General features: G+C 46.5%; 1 protein-coding gene across 1 annotated transcript in view; it reads right to left on the bottom strand.

The window, feature by feature from the left end:
- Positions 1-21503, bottom strand: part of CCDC7 (coiled-coil domain containing 7) — a gene marked incomplete at its 3' end in the record, with an annotated part of 176426 nt that overhangs the window by 12439 nt on the left and 142484 nt on the right. The window contains exon 19 of the mRNA XM_045004155.1: positions 3119-3198. Within this exon, the coding sequence (XP_044860090.1) occupies positions 3119-3198 (80 nt within the window). The remainder of the gene's footprint in view (positions 1-3118; positions 3199-21503) is intronic.

The raw sequence follows: 21503 nt of genomic DNA, 5'->3' as shown, positions 1-21503 counted from the left end.
CCTGGAGGAGCTGAAAAGCCCTTGGTAGAGTCTCCCTCTCTAACTGACGTAGCTCGACGCGGCACTGGGGATTGGTACCGGGAGACATACCGGTACCGAGAATGGGACCTGCCACCAGAGCTGTGCCGGGCGGTAGACCGAGAGCGCGAGGCTCGATGATCAGGAGTGGCTACGGGAGTCCCGGTGCCTGGGGCAGTGCCGGGAGCTGGATCGGTGCTGAGTGTACCGGGCCGGCGAACAGGACGCTGACTGGTGCCGCGAGTACTACTGGTACCGAAATGGAGAACAGTGCCGAGACTGCGAGCGGCGTCGGGACCTCGATCGGTGACGGGACCGAGAACGTCTGCAGGACCGCGATCGTGAACGGTGCCGCTCTGCGGTGCCGACGCCGGGTGGCGTGAGCAAGACAGGCTCGCCAATAGACAATATACCTGCACCAGCGGTGCCGGGGGTTAAAGCCGCGCAGGCTCTGCCCTTGCCATCAACTCCCTCGCTGTGGAAATGTTTCCGGCATGGAGGGAATAGTGAGCTCGACCACAGCTCGCACCGGGGAGCGTTCAGGTGCTGGACTCGACGGCTCTTGCGTGGCCGGAGTCTACGGTACTGATACTGTCAGTGCCGCAGCAGGTACCGGTGCCGGGCAGTGCGACGTAGTAGAGCGCTCGGGCTGCGGAGCAGGCAGCTCAGACGCAGCTTAATAGCGAGCTCGACCACGGTCCGTACCGGGGAGCTTTCCAGCACCGGACTCGACGGCTCTTGCCTGGCCGGAGTTAACGGTGCGGATATTGTCGGTGCCGCGTCCGACATCGGTGCCGGGCGATCCGACTGAGCATAGCGCTCGGCTGCGGAGCAGGCGACTCGGACGCAGCTTCATAGCGAGCTCGACCACGGTTCGTACCGGGGAGCATTCCAGCACCGGACTCGACGGCTCTTGCCTGGCCGGAGTTAACGGTGCGGATATTGTCGGTGCCGCGGCAGACATCGGTGCCGGGCGATCCGACTGAGCATAGCGCTCGGCTGCGGAGCAGGCGGCTCGGACGCAGCTTCATAGCGAGCTCGACCACGGTTCGTACCGGGGAGCATTCCAGCACCGGACTCGACGGCTCTTGCCTGGCCGGAGTTAATGGTGCGGATATTGTCGGTGCCACGGCGGACATCGGTGCCGGGCGATCCGACTGAGCATAGCGCTCGGCTGCGGAGCAGGCGGCTCGGACGCAGCAAGGATATTGTGCCTCTTCATCCTCCAGGAGAGGGATCCATGCCGAGTGGAAGCCAGCGACGGTCAGTGCCGAGAGGTCTTGGCGGTACCGGCGATCCGGTGCTGAGGGAGCGCTCCTTGAAGACTAACCAGCGCTCGGCGCCGAGAGCAGAGGAGCAAGAGCTGCCTCCCTCAGGAGCTGTTTGAGACGAAATTCCCGCTCCCCTTTGTTCTCGGATTAAAGGCCTCACAAATGCGGCACTTATCTGTGAGGTGAGATCCCTCGAGGCACTTAGGAGAGGATCTCTTGTCGGCATCGGCTTATGGCCGGCCGAGCATTATAAAACCCTGTGGACCGGGCATCAGACCCGACACCGGGTGAGGGGAAGGGAATAAACCCCGAACCCCTGTGAAATAAATACACTATACTATACTACAAACAAATAAAGTTAACTACAACTATAAACATCTGAACTATATACTTAACGAGAGAAACTACGAGTAGCTAGGGAAGTGGAGGTCAGCTAAGCCACGCTCCACTGTTCCAACGACCGACACGGGCGGTAAGAAGGAACTGAGTGGCGGATGAGTCGGCAGGGGTATATATCCTGCGCCATAGCGGCGCCACTCCAGGGGGCGCCCAGCTGACCCACCGAGTGTTGCTAGGGTAAAAATCTTCCGACGAACGTGCACGCGGCGCGCACACACCTAACTGGAATGCATAGGAACAATCACTCGAAGAAGAACTAGCTGAAGGCATGTCTCTCTTTCCTTCAAAGTTCTTTTAGCAAAGGATTTATACACAAAACACTGATGAGATGACCTTTCCCCAAGGCAAAAAAAGACATCTACTGTGCCCATTATCGATTGTTAGCGTCATCTCAGAAAAGAGGCAAAACTTAAAGCCAGCTGACTAAGGATGAAACATCCTTTAACTCTGATATCAGGAAGAAGTTCCTGATATGAGAGAGAGAGAGAGAAGAAGAAGAAGATAGGTAAGCCATCAAAAACTTGCAAAAGTGAAAACTATCATTAGTAAAACTATTCCTAACAAACCCTAATATATAAAATGATCCACAAAAGTCTCTGTAAAATTGTGTTGAGATTCTGACACTGTGGCGCTTCGCACAGCCATGGCAGTTGGGCCAGTACAACTCTTTATGGGAGGGATAGCTTAGTGGTTTGAGCATTGGCCTGCTAAACCCAGGGTTGCTAGTTCAATCCTTGAGGGGCCCATTTGGGGATTAGTCCTGCTTTGAGCAGGGGGTTGAACTAGATGATCTCTTGAGGGTCCCTTCCAACCCTAATAATAATAATCTATGATCAGTACAGGAACATTCAGGGGATTGCATAGCCCCATCAAATGCTGCTGGCCAAAAGAATCCAATCTTGAGCACATTGGGGGGGGTACACATCAAGGATGGAATATATATGGACAATACATCTCAAAAAAGAAATGCCACATACTAACAAAATTCAATATTTCTTGCATTTCATTTACAGAAAAAATATCTCAACGCATAAACATCAATGCCAAAATCCTTAATGCCACAACTCAGACCACTAGTAGTATGATTTAGAAGTGAGCTAAACAACATTCTGGCTATTAAAGACAAATGACCACACAAAGCATCCCACTTTGTCCTGAATTCCTATATATATATTACCACTATAGCTTTTAAAAATTGAACTGGCTTTGCTCAGGTTAACTGTCAGCCAGCATATCACGCTCTTCTCTAATCTGCAAGCAAGAAGTAAAGAAGACTTTCCCCCACTTTTAGACTCCATATATGTTTATGTTAGTTACAAATTCAGAATACTCACACTGACCATTTCAAATCCATAACAAAAAGCAGGAATTAAGTATTAAAATATTGTAGGGCACCAAACTGTAATTTTCATTCATGTAAGTATCCCTACCTTTTTCTCATTAAATTTCCTTTTTTTGTTTCTGCAGCTTTCTTAGGTTTAGTAGATCCTTTGGGATCTAATTTCAAAGGCTGTAAGAAAATTATATTATAATTAGAATACAAAAATTGCCAATTGGCAACAACATGCATAGGATTTCACCTGGGAAATAATCAGTTTTACTTAATTATATATACCTTTTCTGTTGGCAAAACTATTTATTCAGGGTACAATTAATTTTTATTGTTTTAGCTCTGATAATGTCCTTGGTACTATACAAGATGCAAATATCAACAGTCCCTGGCCTGAAGAACTTAAAATCTAGAAGATAAGCACAAAATGATCAAATGAACTGAATCGTTTTAAATAACTTTAAAAAGATCTTAATCTGACCAGACTGACATTTTTCTTAACATGAAGACTTGGGGCACTGAGACTCAGAGGTTGATCTATGAATAGAGAGTTTCCTGGGAGAAAAAAGGCACAAAGCCAGGACATGAGAAGGAAGAAATTGGTGCAGGAGCATTGATATACAGTTGAACCCTGTTATGTCGCCGGCCTAGGGGTTTGCCAAAAAGCGTCGAGATAACCGATGATCGAGATAAACCCCTAACCACCCCCCCACCCCTGAACTCCCCTGCCCTCTCTCCAACACCCCCTCCCTGCCCCCTTACCGCGGTGCCTGCACGTGGCAGGATCCGGCGAAGCGGGACGGGGAAGCGGGGCCGGGCGGCCGTGGACGGGGACCCGGAGCCGGGCAGCCAAAGAAGCGGGACCCAGTAAGCGGGCCGGGCAGCAGGCGAAGCGGGACCGGGTAAGCGGGCCGGGTGGGCGGGCGGCAGGCGAAGCGGGGACCAGGTATGCGGGGCCGGGCGGGCGGGGACGGGCAGGGACCGGGTATGCGGGGGCGGGCGGCGGGCGGCGAAGCGGAGCCGGGCGGACGGGCGGGGCGGCGAAGCGGGGACCGGCGAAGCGGAGCCGGGCGGGGCGGGCGGCAGGCGAAGCGGGGACCAGGTATGCGGGGCCGGGCGGGGCCGGGCAGGGACCAGGTATGCAGGGCCGGGCGGGCGGGGACGGGCAGGGACCGGGTATGCGGGGGCGGGCGGGCGGCGAAGCGGAGCCGGGCGGACGGGCGGGCGCGCGGCGAAGCGGTGACCGGCGAAGCGGAGCCGGGCGGGCGGGCGGCAGGCGAAGCGGGGACCGGCGAAGCGGAGCCGGGCGGGCGGGCGGCAGGCGAAGCGAGGACCAGGTATGCGGGGACGGGCAGGGACCAGGTATGCGGGGCCGGGCGGGCAGGGACGGGCAGGGACAGGGGAGGGGCGGGCGGGCGGCGACTCGGAGCCGGGCGGACGCGCGGCGAAGCGGGGACCGGCGAAGCGGAGCCGGGCGGACGGGCGGGCGGCGAAGCGGGGACCGGCGAAGCGGAGCCGGGCGGGCGGCAGGCGAAGCGGGGACCAGGTATGCGGGGCCGGGCGGGGCCGGACCGGGACCGGGTATGCGGGGCCGGGCGGCTGGGGACACGGTGGGTCGGGGACGCGGGGAGCCGGGCGGCTGGGGACGCGGGGAGCGGGCGGCTGGGGAACCGCGCGGCTGGAGAGCCGGGGAGCGGGCGGCTGGGGACACGGTGGGTCGGGGACGCAGGGAGCCGGGCTCGAGATATTAGCGTTCGGCGAATCGACATAACGGATGAGAAACCCATAAGACAAAGAGGGAGTTTGGCGGTTCCACTTGTAAAACGTCGACTTAATAGGATTGGCAAGTTAACCGAGGTCGAGATAAATGGGTTCGACTGTATCATAAAATGAATGAAGAGGAATGCAGATATCTATGTCAGGCGGAGCTGTGCAGGGCCTTAAAGACAAGGATAAGTTTAACATTGACATGTTGGGAAAAGAGAAATGAATGAAGCATCCCAAATAGAGGGGTGAAATAGTCCAACCAGCAAGGACCACATTTCTGGCTGCTGTGTTTTGGACAGTTTGGAAGGAGCAATATGGATAACGGGCAGGCCAGAAAGGAGAAAGTAAAGTAATTAAAGCAAGAAAAAACTAGTACATGCAATGAAGGTTATTTACCAGTGACTGAGGTTCTTTGAGATGGACTCTCACATTCTTGGAATTATGTGCCAACTAATGCAGCTGAACAGTGGAACTTTCTGTTAGCAGTGTCTGTTAGAGAATTAGAGCATTCAGGTGCCAGCTCCCACCCCTCAGCTCAGCAGTCAAGCAAGTTCTGTGGACAGGGTTATAAAAGCGGGTACTGCAGCAGTTGCCATCTCAGTTCCTTCCAGCACTAATGCAGAACAAAGATTAATTATGACTCTGCAGAAGGGGGGAAGGAGGGTAGAAAGTGTGAATATGCAGAATCCATCTCAAAAAACCTCGGTTATAGGTAAGTATCCTTCATTTCATTCTCAAGTGTCCACTGGACATTCCCACTTCTGGTATAGTTTGGTAGGCAGTCTACAGAAAAATGGGTGATAGGACAAGATGTCCTAAATAATTAAAGATTGGAGGACTGCCCTGCCTATTAGCATCATACGTAGCAGCTATGTCTTATGTGTAATGTTTGAAGTGTGTATTGAGTTCCATGTGGTGCTTTATAAATTTCAATTAATGGAACATGTCTCAAGCATGCTGTAGAACAGGGGTCAGCAGCCTTCGGCACACGGCCCAACAGGATAATCCGTTGGTGGGCCACAAGACATTTTGTTTACATTTACCATCCGCAGGCATGGCCCCCCACAGCTGCCAGTAGCCGCGGTTCACCATTCCTGGCCAATGGGAGCTGCAGGAAGCAGCAGCCAGCATGTCCCTGCAGCCCACACCGCTTCCTGCAGTCCCATTTGCTGGGAATGGCATACCATGGCCACTGGGAACTGCAGGGGAGCCGTGCCTGCAGACAGTCAATGTAAACAAAATATCTCAGAGCCCACCAGTGGATTACCCTGATGGGCTGCGTGCCAGAGGTTGCCGACCCCTGCTGTAGATGTAGTGACTGCTCTGGTAGAATGTGTTTTAATAACAGGAGTACAAGATTGTCAAACATTCTTATAATCCTCTTCTATAAATTCTGACCCATCTAGATAAAATTTGAGCAGAAACAGTTTTACCCTTCAATTTTCCATACAGGAAGCAAACAGCTTATGCAAAGTTCTAAAGATCTTGATTCTCTCTAAATAGTAAGATAAAACTCTTTTTAGATCCAGACAGTGCAACTTTGACTTGCTCTCATGGGCATGAGTTTTTTGGAAAGAATACCTGACAAAACATGAAAATCTGACATTACTTTCAGTAGAACATTAGGGTCAGGACAAAGCACTATCTTGTCCTTATGAAAAACTGTAAATGGAAGGTAAGCCATTAAGGCATGAAGTTCATACCTCCATCTAGATCAGTGGTTTTCAACCTGCGGTCCACAGACTCCTGAGGGTCAGCAAACTATGTCTAAGATTGCCAAAGGCAGGACCATCCTTACCCATACACAAAGTATGCAGCTGCGTAGGGCACCAGGAAATTTGGGGCACCACATTTCCTGGTGCCCTGTGCAGCTGTGTGCCGCTCTAGGCCCTGCCCCGCCTCTTCCCCAGGGCCCTGCTCTGTCCCAGCCCCGCCTCTTCCCACCCCAACTCCCCCCCTTCCCCAAAGCCCCTGCCCTGCTCCTCCCCTGCCCCACCCCTTCCTTCCCCTGCTCAGCCCCAGCCTCGCCTATTCCCACACCTGGGGACAGCAGCAGGGTTAGGCCTACACTCACCAGCAGTGGGAAGTGCAGCCACCTGGCCCCAGCCGCATGGACGGTGAGTGCTAAGGGGCAGTTCCCCGCTGCCTCCCAAGCCAGCCCCACCCCCCATGGAGGCCTGGGGCCAGCCCTCCCCACGGAGGCCTGGGGCCCCCCCCACACACACCCCATTGGGGGGGCTGCATACGGCCCCAGAATAGCTAGGGATGGCCATATCCAAAGGGGTCCACACCTCCGTTCAAACTTTTTTAGGGGTCGGCAAATGAAAAAATTTTGAAAACCACAGATTTAGATGATGTAATTGCTATAACAAAGGCTGTTTTAGATTAAATAAAGATATAGATGATAATGGTTCAAAAGATGGAGACATGAGTTGGGTTAATATTAAGTTTAAATCCCAAGGTGGAATTTGGTCACTCACTGGCAGATAAGAGTCAGTAGACCTGTCAGAAACCTTTTGACAATATAACAAGAAAAAAATGTTTTACCTTTCCCAGGTATATGTAAAGCTACTATTGCAGCTAAATGTACGCTAAGTGAAGGAACAGATAGACCCTTAATTTTTAGAAATAACAAATATTCTAAAATAAACTGGACAGGAGCCAAAACTGGATCAATACCATTATCAGAGAGGCCCACAATAGAAATCACTTCAGTTTTAAATCATAACATTTACATTCTAGAATTGAGCAATACATGCTGCACATCAAGATGAAAAGAGTTCTCTAAATCTGTTAGAGCCCTATCGCCCAGGCCTTGAAATATAGCAATTGTGGGTCTGGTTGGTATATTCTCTCTTCTTCTTTTGACAGAAGGTTTGGATAACCATTTGAATTTCACCTTGGAAAGGAGCATTAAGTCCACGTACCATTATTGTCTCGGCCATGCCAGAGCAACAAGTATCACTTTGGCTGAATCCTGCCTGACCTTTTTTACAACCTTCAACATTAATGGAAAAAGGGGAAAGCATACATCAGATCTGTTTTCCAATTGAGGAGAAATGCATCTGTTAACAACTGAATGCCCATGTGTGCTTGGAAAACCCCAGTGATCAAAGATGTCCTGAATCACTCATTCTTTCAGAAACCACTTGTGCATCTGCTTAGTTGGTTTACTAGCTCATTGTGCAATTTTGCTATGTGCAAAGCAACTGGATAAATTCCATGAGGTAAACACCAATCCCAGAGTTTTATTGTTTCTTTGTAAAATTGAGACCAGCGGGTTCCTCCCTGTTTGTTTACATTGTATATTCCTGTCAGATTGTCCAGGGCAACTTGGACCACCAAGTGCTAACTGGATATCCCATAGTTCCTGAACACTGATGTGAAGATGTTACTCTTGAAGATTCTGAAGACTTTTTGTTAGTAAATGGTCAAGGTGCATTCCAACCTGTTTTTGAAGTATCTGTTGTCATTATTACAGAAGGAGTCAGGGTACTTGCTCAGTACTTTTTTTAAAAAAACAATGAGGAGTCTGGTGGCACCTTAAAGACTAACAGATTTATTTGGGAATAAGCTTTTGTGGGTAAAAAACCCACTCCTTCAGATGCATGGAGTGAAAATTACAAATATATATTGGCACATGAAGAGAAGGGAGTTACCTTACAAGTGGAGAACCAATGTTGAAAGCCAATTCAGTCAGGGTGGATGTGGTCCACTCCCAATAATTGATGAGGAGGTGTCAATACCAAGAGAGGGAAAATTGCTTTTGTAGTGAGCCAACCATTCCCAGTCCCTATTCAAGCCCAAATTGATGGTGTTAAGCTTGCAAATGGATTGTAGCTCTGCAGTTTCTCTTTCAAGTCTGTTTTTGAAGTTATTTTGTTGAAGAATGGCTACTTTTAAATCTGTTATTGAATGTCCAGGGAGATTTAAATGTTCTCCTACTGGCTTTTGTATGTTACCATTCTGATGTCTCATTTGTGTCCATTTATCCTTTTATGTACAGATACTCAGTACCTCTGATACTCAGTACTTTTTTGGAATTAATCCACCGTAAGAGACTATTTTGAACTTTCCTTGGAATGATAAGTATCATGAAGATGCTGTGTCTTGTGGGGCTGAAATTTCTGGAAACCCAATGTTGGAGAGGTCTCATTTTGCATCTAGCATACTTTGTAATGTACATTGTCAATGCCAAAACACCCAGAAGGGTGAGGAAGAGCATCACTTCTTGAGATGGTTCCTGAAGTAAGCATTGTACGCTGGATTTCAGTCTTAGGAAGTCCTCACTGCTCTGGAATCAAGAAAATGCTCCCATGAAAGGAATTCTTTGTGTTGGATTCAAAAGGGATTTCTTTTTTATTAAATATCCTAGATCTTGGAATAGAGAACATGTGTCGAGACTTATTTTGTTCTGTTGGAATGAGATTTTGTTTTGTTGGAATGAGCTTTCAGAAATCAGGCATCTGGATATAGAAAAATTAATGACCCTTTTCTTCTCACAAAAGCTACTACTTGAGAAAGGCATTTTATAAAAACCCTGGAAGCAGTAGAAAGGCCAAAGGGGGAGGACTTTGTATTAGAGCAAATGAAAGGTACTTTCTGTGGCCTAGGCATCTTTGAGATCGAGAGCAGCAAACCAATCTAGAGTGGAAAGTGATGGGAAAGTGATTGATCCAAGAGTCAACATCTTGAAGGAGAACTTCCTAATGTAGTTTAATTTTCACAGATCCAGGATCAGTCATAGACCCCAGTCTTTATTTGGAACCAGGGGAAATAATGGGAATAAACTCCCTGATTCCCAAGACTTTCTGGAACATTCTCTGTTGCTCCCTCCTGTTACAGAGAATAGATCTCTACTCTCAGAACCCTCTCCTGAAAAGCAAGGGAAGATGGGCATGGTATAGAGGAAGGGTCTCAAACTGGATGATGGAACCCTCTTTTACTATATCCAAAACCCATCTGTCCATAGTGATGTTTTGCCATTTATTGTTAAAAGTGGGACAGGTGGTCTCTGAAGGGTATTGGAGAAGAGCCTGCAGTCAGTTTTCAGCTCTCGAGAATATCATCAAACCTGACATCTTATATTAGGCAAAGAAGAAATGGTAGAAGATTCCTTTAGTACCATCTTTGTTTGAAGGATTGTTTCCTATACTGAGACTGAGATGGAGGAGCATGCTGTTGTTGCTGACGTTGACACTAGTATCTTTAAGAGTAGTAAGATGATGAAGAAAAAGATGGGTAATATTGTCTCTGGTATCTAAACATGGGAATGAGTTCTCCTGAAAGGCTGCAGAAATCCCAGAGATCTTGCCATAGATCTGGTTTCTTTCATTTTCTCTAAAATGTTGTCTGTCTGAGAACTGAACAGACTGTGTCCCTCAAATGGAAGATCATCAATCTTTCACTTTGTCTCACAGAGGAGGGAAGACAACCATAACCAACTGTACCTGCAAAAGGCTACCAAAGAGGCTACTGATCCTGAAGCAGCATCCAAGACATCCAAGGATGCTCTAAGAGTGTGCTTTGCCACATTTTGACCTTTTTTAGGGCATTTGCTAACTTCCAGTGCTCTTCAGTGACATGTTGTCCCAAAGATAAAATTGGCATCTAGCCATAACTGTTTGATAGTTAGTAATCCTCATATTCAAGGAAGACAAAGAAAACAGCTTCCTTTCCAAAGAATCCAATCTTTTCCCTTCTTTATATAGTTAGTAGTGAAGTGTAAATATCCAGATCTTGATCTCTGTATTGGTGCTACTGCTACTATTGAGTTAGGAGGATACTCATGAAAGCATGACAAACATTAATAAGGAGTTTGATATAATTTATCTGTTTTTTTTTAATTAGGGTGACCTGATAATGAATTATTCCATATTGATCTTGCTGGTTGACAGAAACCTTCCAACATTGGTAAGGATATCTTTTTGGTAGCTGTAGTACTGAAAATATCAAACTGGGTGAGGAGATTGATTTAATGCAACAGATGGTTGGTTTAATGTACTAACCATTCTGCTGACAAACTCACGAAATTGAATAATGTCCTCAAAGGGAGACAGATGAAGTGACACATTTTCATCAGGAGAGGAATCCCCACCTAACTCCTGTACATGTGGCTGAATGTCCATTTGAGGAGGTGAATCTCCATCCTCCTCTTAAGGTGTGTAGAATGAGCAGTTACTCAAGCTAGAGGCTGCAGATTATTAATAAAGTAAGAATTATCTATATCGACTACAATCCATTTAGATAATCTTTGAGAAGAGACTGATTTGGCCTTTTAAGCCTTCATACATAATAAAGAATCTAGAGAATTTTCTGAATGGTCTTATTCTATTAAGATAGTATAAGAGAGAATTTCTAACATCCAGTGATGTAACTTCACTTCATAATGATGAATGAGGTCTTAGAAATTAATATGAAAGTCAGAAACAATCTTTGGATAAAATCACTGTAACTGATAACTAGTGGAATGAGGAAGATGAAAGAGGCTCAAAAGGAGAACAGAGAACTAAATTCAAATTCCACTAGAGTGGTATATCTTTAATTGATGAAAAGATATGCAATAATCCTTTAGAAATCTTTTTATTGTAGGATGGGAAAATACCAAAGAGCCTTGAATAGGGGAATGAAAGGCCAAAATTGCAGCCAGATGAACTCTGACTGAGTTTAATGAGAGTCCTGGATGGCTTGCATGATGGTAGATAATCTAGAATTAACAGAACAGACATTTGTAGAGGATCAATTTGCTTCATCTTCACCCATAAGAGAAAATGCTTTAACTTAGCAATGTACAGTTTTCTGGTGGACAGCTTTATCCGTTCCATAATGACCCTCTGAATCTCACCAGAATGTTTCCTATCTGCGGAAGCTAACAAGAGACCCTCCATGCCATGAGGTGAAGGGATTTTGGATCCAGATGGAGTATGTGTCCAGAGTCCTGAGAGATTATATCTGTCAAAAGGGGAAGAGAATAGAGAACTGCAGTAGGTCCAGATACCAAAACTGATAAGGTCATGCTGAAGCCACTAGGATCATCTGAGCTCTGTTTTGTCTCACTTTCCTTAGTACTTTGGGTATTAGAGGAAAGGAAGGCAATGCATGTAGTAGATCATTTGATCAAGAGATTAGAAACACATCTGCTAAAGCACCTTGAAAGAAAAAGGGGATACTTCTTGTTTTTGTTTGCAGAAAGGTCTATTTTTGGGAATAGTCAAATTTTAAATATTTTTTTTAACAATCAGAGGGGTAGCCATGTTAGTCTGGATCTGTAAAAGCAGCAAGAGTCTTGTGGCACCTTATAGACTAACAGACGTTTTTGGAGCATGAGCTTTCGTGGTCACTGCAATTAATGAAAGGATGCATCCGACGAAGTGGGTATTCACCCACTAAAGCTCATGCTCCAAAACGTCTGTTAGTCTATAAGGTGCCACAAGACTCTTTGCTGCTTTGTTAACAATGTTTCCTTTAGAGACAATCTGTGAGAAGAAGCCTGTTTTCTGTTTAGCCAGTCCACTAGTGCATTGGATTCTCCTATGAGATGTGCAGCCACCAGGTCTATGTTGTGATTGATATGTCCTATTTTGTATAATTTTATTCAGCTAGCATAGTCAAGTAGTTTATTCAGCTAGCATAGTCAAGTAGTCTATGTTGTGATTGATATGTCCTATTTTGTATAATTTTATTCAGCTAGCATAGCTAATGCTGAATAAACCTGATGAATAAACAAATTCAGTTTATTTGGCACTTTATTTTTCTTGTGGAGAAGTCTTCTAAACCAGCTTAGACCTTTCATTAATTGCAGTGACCACTAAGATGATGGAGGTGGATGCAAATTAAAAATACTCAAACCCTTTAGATGGAACCTGATGCTTTTGTTCAGCTTTCTTTGAGGTTGCTTAGATAGCTGATGGAGGAATCTTGAACCTGCAAATTATTTATGGAATGCCCTCATTATAGGAAGGACTATGCTTCCATGAATGGTGGGTTGCAAAATGTCAAATAGTTTACATGCCTTGTCTTGAACCAGTTCCAAAGAGAGTTTGCCTTTCTTTTGAAAAGTTCCTGATATGTTTTAACACCATCCCCCAATGAGAGTGTGGAAGTTTCCCCCAGGGAGTGTGGAGAGAAAGCCCTGGGTGAAGAAGGTTCATCTTGCATCTCTTCATCCTCTTCCCAGGAGCAAGACTGTTGAGGTTCTGATATCAGCTGAGGTGCCGGATGACTGTGGTATATCCTCATGGTTCATTTGAGGATCTGAATGTAGTCTCTGATAGAAGTTGAAAAATGACTGGTCAGTTTTCAGTGCTGAAACCGGAGGGCCCAGTACATCCAAGGTTGAAATCCATAGGGATAGGGCTTATTATCTCACAGTGGTTGTCCCAAGGTAAAAACATTAGATCTTGAGATTTCTCACATGTATGGTGTCTGCAGAGCAACATTCTATAAATGCATTTAAAGGTCCATAAGCCATTTCAAGGACTCCTCTGTGACACAGTATATATCATCCATTTCACCTTTGAATCCATATTTACGACACTGCATTATGAAATGTTCAATGGCTTTGATGTTTTCACCACAGTCGCACAAAGCAGAGTCTTTGATTTTCCACTTGTGCATGAAGTAGCTGCATCTTCCAATGCTGAAGACTACCCAGAACTTCCCATCTGGCAGGTTATGGACAACATATCCCCATAATGTCTAATATCGCAAAAAACACTTTGGACCACATGTGACCACCTCATATTTCAGAATCCAGCCATGGAAGGGAAAAATGTCTGGACGTCACATTATCACTGACCCAACAAGTCACCCTCCCAGTTTTGGCCTGCCACATAAACTTTGGATCAAACAAAAACGCATCTGAACAGGTCTTGAGCTAACACCGTGAAAGTGAGATCCTTATCATAGTCCTCTTTCATTTGTCTTTTGATTCGAGATGGAGTGGGCACAGGTGGGCTATGATCTGATGATTGATTCCTGCCAGGCACTTGAGAAGATGAAGAATCCACAGAAAGAATGACAAGACACTTACAGCTGTACTGACATTTTTGAAGCAGACTGTCCATCATGTTTATGTGTATGGGAGCACCCTTGGTTGCTCTAATGGTGATGTAGATTCAATTGAAAAAGGAGAATAGTTCAAAAGAGGAGACTATAATTCAGGAGTTATCCTGATGTCTTCTGCTTCTCTGAAGAAGAGCACTGAAGAAGTTTCCAGTGCCTCAGTTGTAAGGCGCGGGGGCGGGCGGAAGAGTACCAAAATTGCCTTCCACCCCTTATCAGGAGGTGTTTTCAGTGTCTTTCACTGAAGCTAAAATCTTTGATGCTGTCTGGACCAATGAACCAGGCTGCTGACATCCCAGTGCTGAAGCATCTGACTGTGCCTGATACATTTAGATTGTTGCCATAGTACCATGGAAGCCTGAGCCAAGCAAGTTTTCTTCAATGCTTTAAGTCTTGGAGCTGAAGTAGAGGCATATCCCTCCAGTACTGCATAGTACAAAGGGAAATCATGCCTCACCAATCTACTAGAATTCTTTGAGGGGGTCAACAAGCATGTGGACAAGGGGGATCCAGTGGATAAAGTGTACTTAGATTTTTAGAAAGCCTTTGACAAGTTCCTTCACCAAAGGCTCTTAAACAAAGTAAGCTGTCATGGGATAAGAGGGAAGGTCCTCTCATGGATTGGAAACTGGTTAAAAGATAGGAAACAAAGGGTAGGAATAAATGATCATTTTTCAGAATGGAGAGAGGTAAATAGTGGTGTCCCCCAGGGGTCTCACTGGGATCAGTCCTATTCAAAATATTCATAAATGATCTGGAAAAAGGGGTAAACAGTGAGGTGGAAAAATTTGCAGATGATACAAAATGACTCAAGATAGTTAAGTCCCAAGCAGACTGTGAAGAGCTACAAAAGGATCTCACAAAACTGGGCAACAAAATGGCAGATGAAATTCAATGTTGATAAATGCAAAGTAATGCACATTAGAAAACATAATCCCAACTATACATATAAAATGATGGGGTCTAAATTAACTGTTATTACTGAGGTGAAGTTTCTCCAGATTCGGATAGGGAACCCAGCCGTCATCCTATGAGAGCAGGTCTGCCAGGAGTCAGAGAGTTTGTGGGGCGAATACCATGTGCAGCAGGTAAGGGTATCAAGTCTCTCTGGGCCACATCAGGGCTATTAGTATGACATTGGCTTTGTCAACATGTATCTTGTGTATAATCTGCCAGAGCAGCAATATCAGATGGAACGCATAAAGGAGAGATGTGTCCCATCTGATTAGGAAGGTATGCCATAGTGATAGGGTGTTCCCCTCCCCGAGCAAAAGTGAGGGCATTTGTGATTCTGTGCTGTCATCAGTGGTGAAAGTAACTTACAGAACTTACCGGTACTGCCGGACTCCTGAGGGGGCATGGCAGGGGTAAATTAAAGGGCCCAGGGCTCTGGCCGCCAGGGGGAACCCCGAGCTTTGCGGGGCTGGGGCAGGAATTTAAAGGACCCAGAGCTCCTGCTGCTGAGGGAAGCCCGGAGCCCTTTAAATCCCTGCCCCAGCCCGGCCGCCGGAGCCGCGGCCAGGATTCAAAGGGCTCTGGGCTGCCCGCGGCTGAGACCTTTGAATCCCCGCCATGGAAGTCGATGCAGTCCAGCACGGCATACTGGCTCTTGCCGGTACGCCATACCGGACCAGACCAGCTTACTTTCACCTCTGACTGTATGTATGTGTATGTGTATGAATGTGTCACAAACAACGCAGCTGCAGCCTGCCACCAACCAGCAGCGACCCCAGCAACCAGCCCCTGTGGGCTGTTGCCTGCAGAGAGCCAGCAGGTGCCGCTGGGCTGGGTCTGCCAAGGAGTAAGTAACCAAGGCAAAAACTACAGCCAGCCAGGGAGGGAGCCGGTGGGGGGGGGGAAGTCAGGGGTGAATTAATGACAACTGGAATAGCCTTCATGAAATATATAAGATATTTAGAGAAAGTTTTGTCAATTTTAGCCTCTGCACTCTGCAGGCAGGACAAAACAAAGAGATCTGAGATTGCACCCAATGTCCTAAGGACATTTCAGGTGTTTAAATCAATATATAAAGAGGGTGGATTGGAATTAAAACTACTATTTCTTTCAAAGGAGGCACAATAATTTCCCTGAATATTCAGTTTTCCCCTCCAATCCCTTTGTGGTTTTGTCTATGGGGGCTATTTGCTTTCCCTGTGAATCTTTAGTTGCTTTAGCAAAATTGCTCTGCCCAAAATAAACCCTAATCATCATGACACATCTTTCCACCATGTTGTCCATGTTTTTTGTATTTTTTTTAAACAGTAACATTTCAAAGAGGATCTGCAAACAGTTTGGACATCACAACCATGATCCTCTGCTGGGGAGGGAATGGGATAGATTTGAACTTGGAAATGGTTCCTGATTTTGATTGTGTTTAGGAGATCCCCTCATCCCGGGGGCACAAAAGAACTGCCCCCGCCATGGTCACACACACCCAACAACAACTGGGAGTGAAATTACCAAGGATGCCAGAAACAGTTCCTAACTCTGGCACTGAACTGCACAGGGAACAGCTGAGTTTAAACTGTTCTTTTGCAGGCAGCAGCAGCAGGCATCTCAGCCAGTCTCCCTACTGCAAGCTAGAGCCTAGAGGAGAACCCCTGCTTGGGGAGGGGAGGAATGCAGAGCCTTGTCTGCAGCCTGGCTGGAGGAGGGGGAGGGAGAAGATGAGAAACCAGTGTGACAGTGAGTTTTTCCCTTCCACCTGCTTTTATTAGCTCTGGATTTAAGCTAGGCAGCCAAATGCTTGTATTTGTTGTGTATATTAGTATTGGAGAGATCCCCTCATCCCAGGGGCAGAAAAGGACTGCCGCTGCCATGGTCAAACACACCCTCCCCTCGACCCCCCTCCCTCCAGCTACTGTGAGTGAAATTAACAAGGCTGCCAGAAACCTAGCCCTGGGGGGTGAACCATCAGGGAACAGCTGAGTTTAAACTATTCTTATGCAGGGAGCAAGCTTCTCTCTCCCTCCCTCAGTCAGTCTCCTTTTCTTACCGGTCCTCCGTACCGGCCCGTACCAGCTTACTTTCACCTCTGGCTGTCATGAATAGGTCAATGGGGGGGAAAGCCCCATCATTGGAATATGGGTTATAGGACCCCTTGTTCAGCTCCCATTCATGGTCTTGTGAGAACCGCCTGCTCAGTGTGTCCACAGTCATGTTCTGGCAGCCGGGGACATAGAAAGTTGAAATATTGATATAGCTTATGCACCAGTTCCACAACTTCATGACCTCGGTGCCTAGACAGTGGAAGAAAGCTCCTCCCTTTTGATTTATATAGAACATGCAAACGATGTTGTCAGTCATTGCGCATATTGTTTTGTTCTTTATCATTGGGAGGAAATGGTGGCACACAATGAAGACCATGCATAGTTCTAGTAAGTTAATGTGTAGTTGGGGCTCCATAAATGACCATATTCCTTGGATCGTATGGTGGTTCAGGTGGGAGCCCCAGCCTATCAAAGAGGCATCCGTTGTTGTTATTAATAATGGTGGATCCTGGTGAAAAGGGATCCCTGTGCATATTTTTCTGGTCTTGTCCACCATTGTAGAGATTCCAGAACTTTGGGTGGGAGTGTTAGGCTTCTGCTCAGTTTGTGCTTGCTCGGTATGTACACTTAATTCAGCCAGCCTTGTAGGCTGTGCATATGTAGTTATGCATGCCTTACCATGAAAGTGGTGGCCACCATGTTATCTAATAGCTGTAGATATGTTCATGCCAATATTCATAGGCTGGTCATGATTACCAAGATAAGGTTGTTCAGTGTTATGAATCTCTTCATCAGTAATGAACGATGCCCTGGCCTCTTTGGAGTCGAGGTGCACCCCAATGAAGTTCGATTGTTTTACAGGAACTAGGGTTTATTTTTGTTCATTTATTTGTAGCCCTAGTTCCCAGAAGAGAGTAATAGTCCTCCAGATGATGTCCATTGCTTCTAACAGGGTAGGCCCTTTTAGTAAACAGTCACCTAGATATGGGAAAATCATTATCCCTTGTTTGCATAAGTATGCCGCTACTATCGCAAGGGTTTTGGAGAAGACTCACAGAGGGATGGAAAGGTTGAATGGTAAGACTCTGTATTGGTAGTGGTGCTTCCCCACTCTGAACTGGAGGAATCATCTGTAAGTGGGATGTATGGTGATATGGAAGTAGGTGTCTTGTAGGTCTTTCCATTGCTGGCATTATTGTGTGATGATTTTGAATTTTTGGGCTCATATGAACTTGTTGAGATTTTGGAGATCTAGAATGGGCCTCCATCCTCCGTTTTTCTTCTGGGTTAAGTAGTAATGGAAGCAGAAACCCTTCCTCCTGTGCTGTGGAGGAACTAGTTCCATGGCACCTAACTATATAAGATGCTCTACTTCTTGTTGTAGCAGGTACTCATGAGAAGGGTCTCTGAAGAGGGATGGGGTGGGGGTAGACTTGGTGGGCAGGAGGTAAAAGGGATGATGTAGCATCATCTTATGATCTCTAGAACCCATTGATCTGTAGTTATTGATGCCCAGACAGGGTAAAAAGGGCATAATTGCTGGCCAAAGATCTGGGTAGCATTTGGTGAGGGAGGTTGTTCAGACCCTCAACCAAATTTTCAAATTTGTTTAGTTATGGAGACATACCTATCTCATAGAACTAGAAGGGACCCTGAAGAGTCATTGAGTCCAACCCCCTGCCTTCACTAGCAGGACCAAGTACTGATTTTTGCCTCAAATTCCTAAGTGGCCCCCTCAAGGATTGAGCTCACAACCCTGGGTTTAACAGGCCAATGTTCAAACCACTGAGCTATCCCTCCCCCCTGTTTGTTGTTTGGTTGATGTCAGTTTTGACATTGAGGATTGAGTATGAGGCTCTGCATCTCTGTGGTCACTGCCTTTGTCTTTGGGGTTCATATTGATGTTGTTGTTGTTGGAATGGGATGTCTCTGACTCGTTGATAAGGCTGGTACCATCTCCGTTTCATGGCAGGTGTATATACACATGGAGAGTGTGGAGGGTAGCTTGGGAATCTCATCAAGTGGAGGACCTCATCAGTTTTGACAGAGAAAAGCTTTTCTTTGTCAAATAGGAGATCCTCCACCTTCACTTGGAGATCTTTGAATCCCTGAAGATTGCAGCCATGAAGCTCTATGCATCACAATGACTGTGCTTGTTGTTCACGTCACTGTGTTTGCTACATCCAGGGAGGCTTGTAGTGCCATTCTGCGACCAGCTATCACTCAGTTTCTGTGTTCTCTGGGAGGTCATTAATAAAGTTGTTTAGTTTGCCATAATTATCATGGTCATATTTGGCTAGGAGCGCACTGTAATTGGCAACTTAGAATTGTAATGTCACTGTAGAATAGACCTTCCAACTGAAGTAGTTGAGACTCATATTCCTTGACCTGTATTGTGGTTGTTTGCCTTGTTGATTGCGGCTTCTACTACTAGTTAATTGGTTGGTTGATGGGAAAAAAGGAAATCCATATCCTTGCCCAGCACATAGTACTTCCTGTCTGCCCTCTTGCATGTCGGTGGGATAGTAGCTGACATTTAGAATCATAGAATCATAGAATCTCAGGGTTGGAAGGGACCTCAGGAGGTCATCTAGTCCAACCCCCTGCTCAAAGCAGGACCAAACCCAACTAAATCAATTTGACAGACTGTCTCCACCAGTTCCATGATGGCTTTGTTCATGGGTAACGCTATTTTGGAAATTGATGATGTCTACAGAATTTGGAGGAGTTTGTGCTGGGTATCCTGCACCTCCTCAAGCTGAATCTCCTGGCTCTGGGCTACTCTTTTGAACAGTTCTTGGAACTGACTGAAATCATCAGCCATGATGGGAGATGGGAGCATTATAGTTTCATCTGGTGATGAAAAAGAATTATGTGCAGGAGATGTTATATCCTGTTCAATACCCTCTTCCCTCTCATTCCGTTTCCTCCTGGGCTTGGAGGTTTCCAATGTGGAATATGGTGGTGGTGATCTAATTTCAACTCTGGGTGGAGTTGACAGTCTGGTGTATTGAGTCCTGTACACTGGCCATGGGTCCCAAATAGCCATTGTATGGGGAATGGCATAGGTGGGCACATCCATGGTTGTCCGTAGCACTGTTGCATTTCTTCTCTATGGGGGGCCTTCGATTTCCTGGGTTCCCAGTGTGATCTACAACCTATATGGGAAGAATGGTGTGAAGAGAAGGTACCCCCCTCTTGGTCATCGTCATATTCACTCAAGAGTGAGGCGGTAGGGGATGCTGCTTGCTCCGGTTCCATATGTGCAGGGGAGCCTGAAGAGTGGGGACTGCAGTACAGAGGAAACTGTGATGTCCTTTTGTCGCTGTTTTAGATGCTACCCTGGATGCCGATGATTTGTAGCCCAACATCCTTGGTGCAGGCAGTGCTATCTTGGCTCTATCTGATAATGGAATCATTGGCACTGGTGGCAGAGGCAGAGTCACCGGTGAGGGCCTCGGTACCATGTCTCTCACCAGCGTTGTCAATGCCATAGAGAAGGAGGCAGGCTTAGGTTGGTGCCTTGATTCCTTATCCTTCAGATGGGGCAGACAGTGTGAACAGTATCAGAGGGGCCCGATGCCTGAAAGTTGCTCACCTGTGGAGTGGTCAACACTGAGGACAGTGACCTGGCAGGAAACCATTTCTTTTTATGCAGTTCTCTCTACAGAGATGTCGTGGCTCTTTTTCCTTGCTCTTTTAGAGGAATGAGCATTGTCCTTAGTTGAAGTGGATGTGCTCAGGGAACCCCCTGTGGAAGGGATCTGTTGCCATGGGTAAGAGGCCGGTTGGAGAGATTTCTCCATCAGAATAAGTTTTAAGTGGAAGTTTCAATTACACCTGGCCCTCGCTTTCAGATTGCTGCAGTGAGTGCACTTCTGAGGAATGTGTGACTCACCAAGACAGCTAACATAGAGAGAATGTCCATCTGAGACCAGCATTGCTTTGTGGCATAAGCCTCATCTCTTAAAGCGTGGGGAACCAGGCATTGTTGAAGTGGGTTAAGTGTTCCCGCTCTGATGAAAATGAAAGGGAGAAAAAAGAAAAGAAAATGTTAACTGACTAAAACTAACTCAACTAACACTGTCTATATTAGGAAAGGTCTAAAATGATTTCTAATTCTATTTCTCTAGGTTTGAGAGAGAGAGAGACATTGAGATACTACCACAGAGCTCCATCTCAGGCCAAAGATGGTTGAAAAGGAACTGAGGGGGTCGAGTTGTACATGTGCTAAATGAGGTGTCAATGGCGCCGTGAAATAGACACCGCACATGCACGACCTGCACGGATGCTGCTACCGAAAATCTCCAATCGATGGTGCAGGAACACCTTACCTGAAGTGGAGCACCAGAGGGACATCACTTGAAGAAGAACCAGGTCAACTAGAGTAGGAAGAGTCCCTGAAATGCTGCATCTTGACCCGAGGCAGCAGTCTAGTAATGTGTTCTCCATGATAGGTATGTTTAAGTAACTGGGGTGTCATGAGGGTTCAGCACTAGTCCTGGGGCCTAGAGCAGCTGGCTGTGAAGTTCCACTTCCATGAAGTGGAAACAGGCCCAGGAAGTGTGCCAGAGAGGCCTAAGAAAGAGACAGTGCTCGAGCCTATCCAGATCAAAGAAAACTTACAAGCATATGGATCCAGAGCAGTGGTTTCCAAACTTTAAC

This window comes from Mauremys mutica, chromosome 2 (assembly GCF_020497125.1).
Source record: "Mauremys mutica isolate MM-2020 ecotype Southern chromosome 2, ASM2049712v1, whole genome shotgun sequence".
NCBI lineage: Eukaryota > Metazoa > Chordata > Testudines > Geoemydidae > Mauremys > Mauremys mutica.
This window is presented reverse-complemented; position numbering and strand designations above follow the sequence as displayed.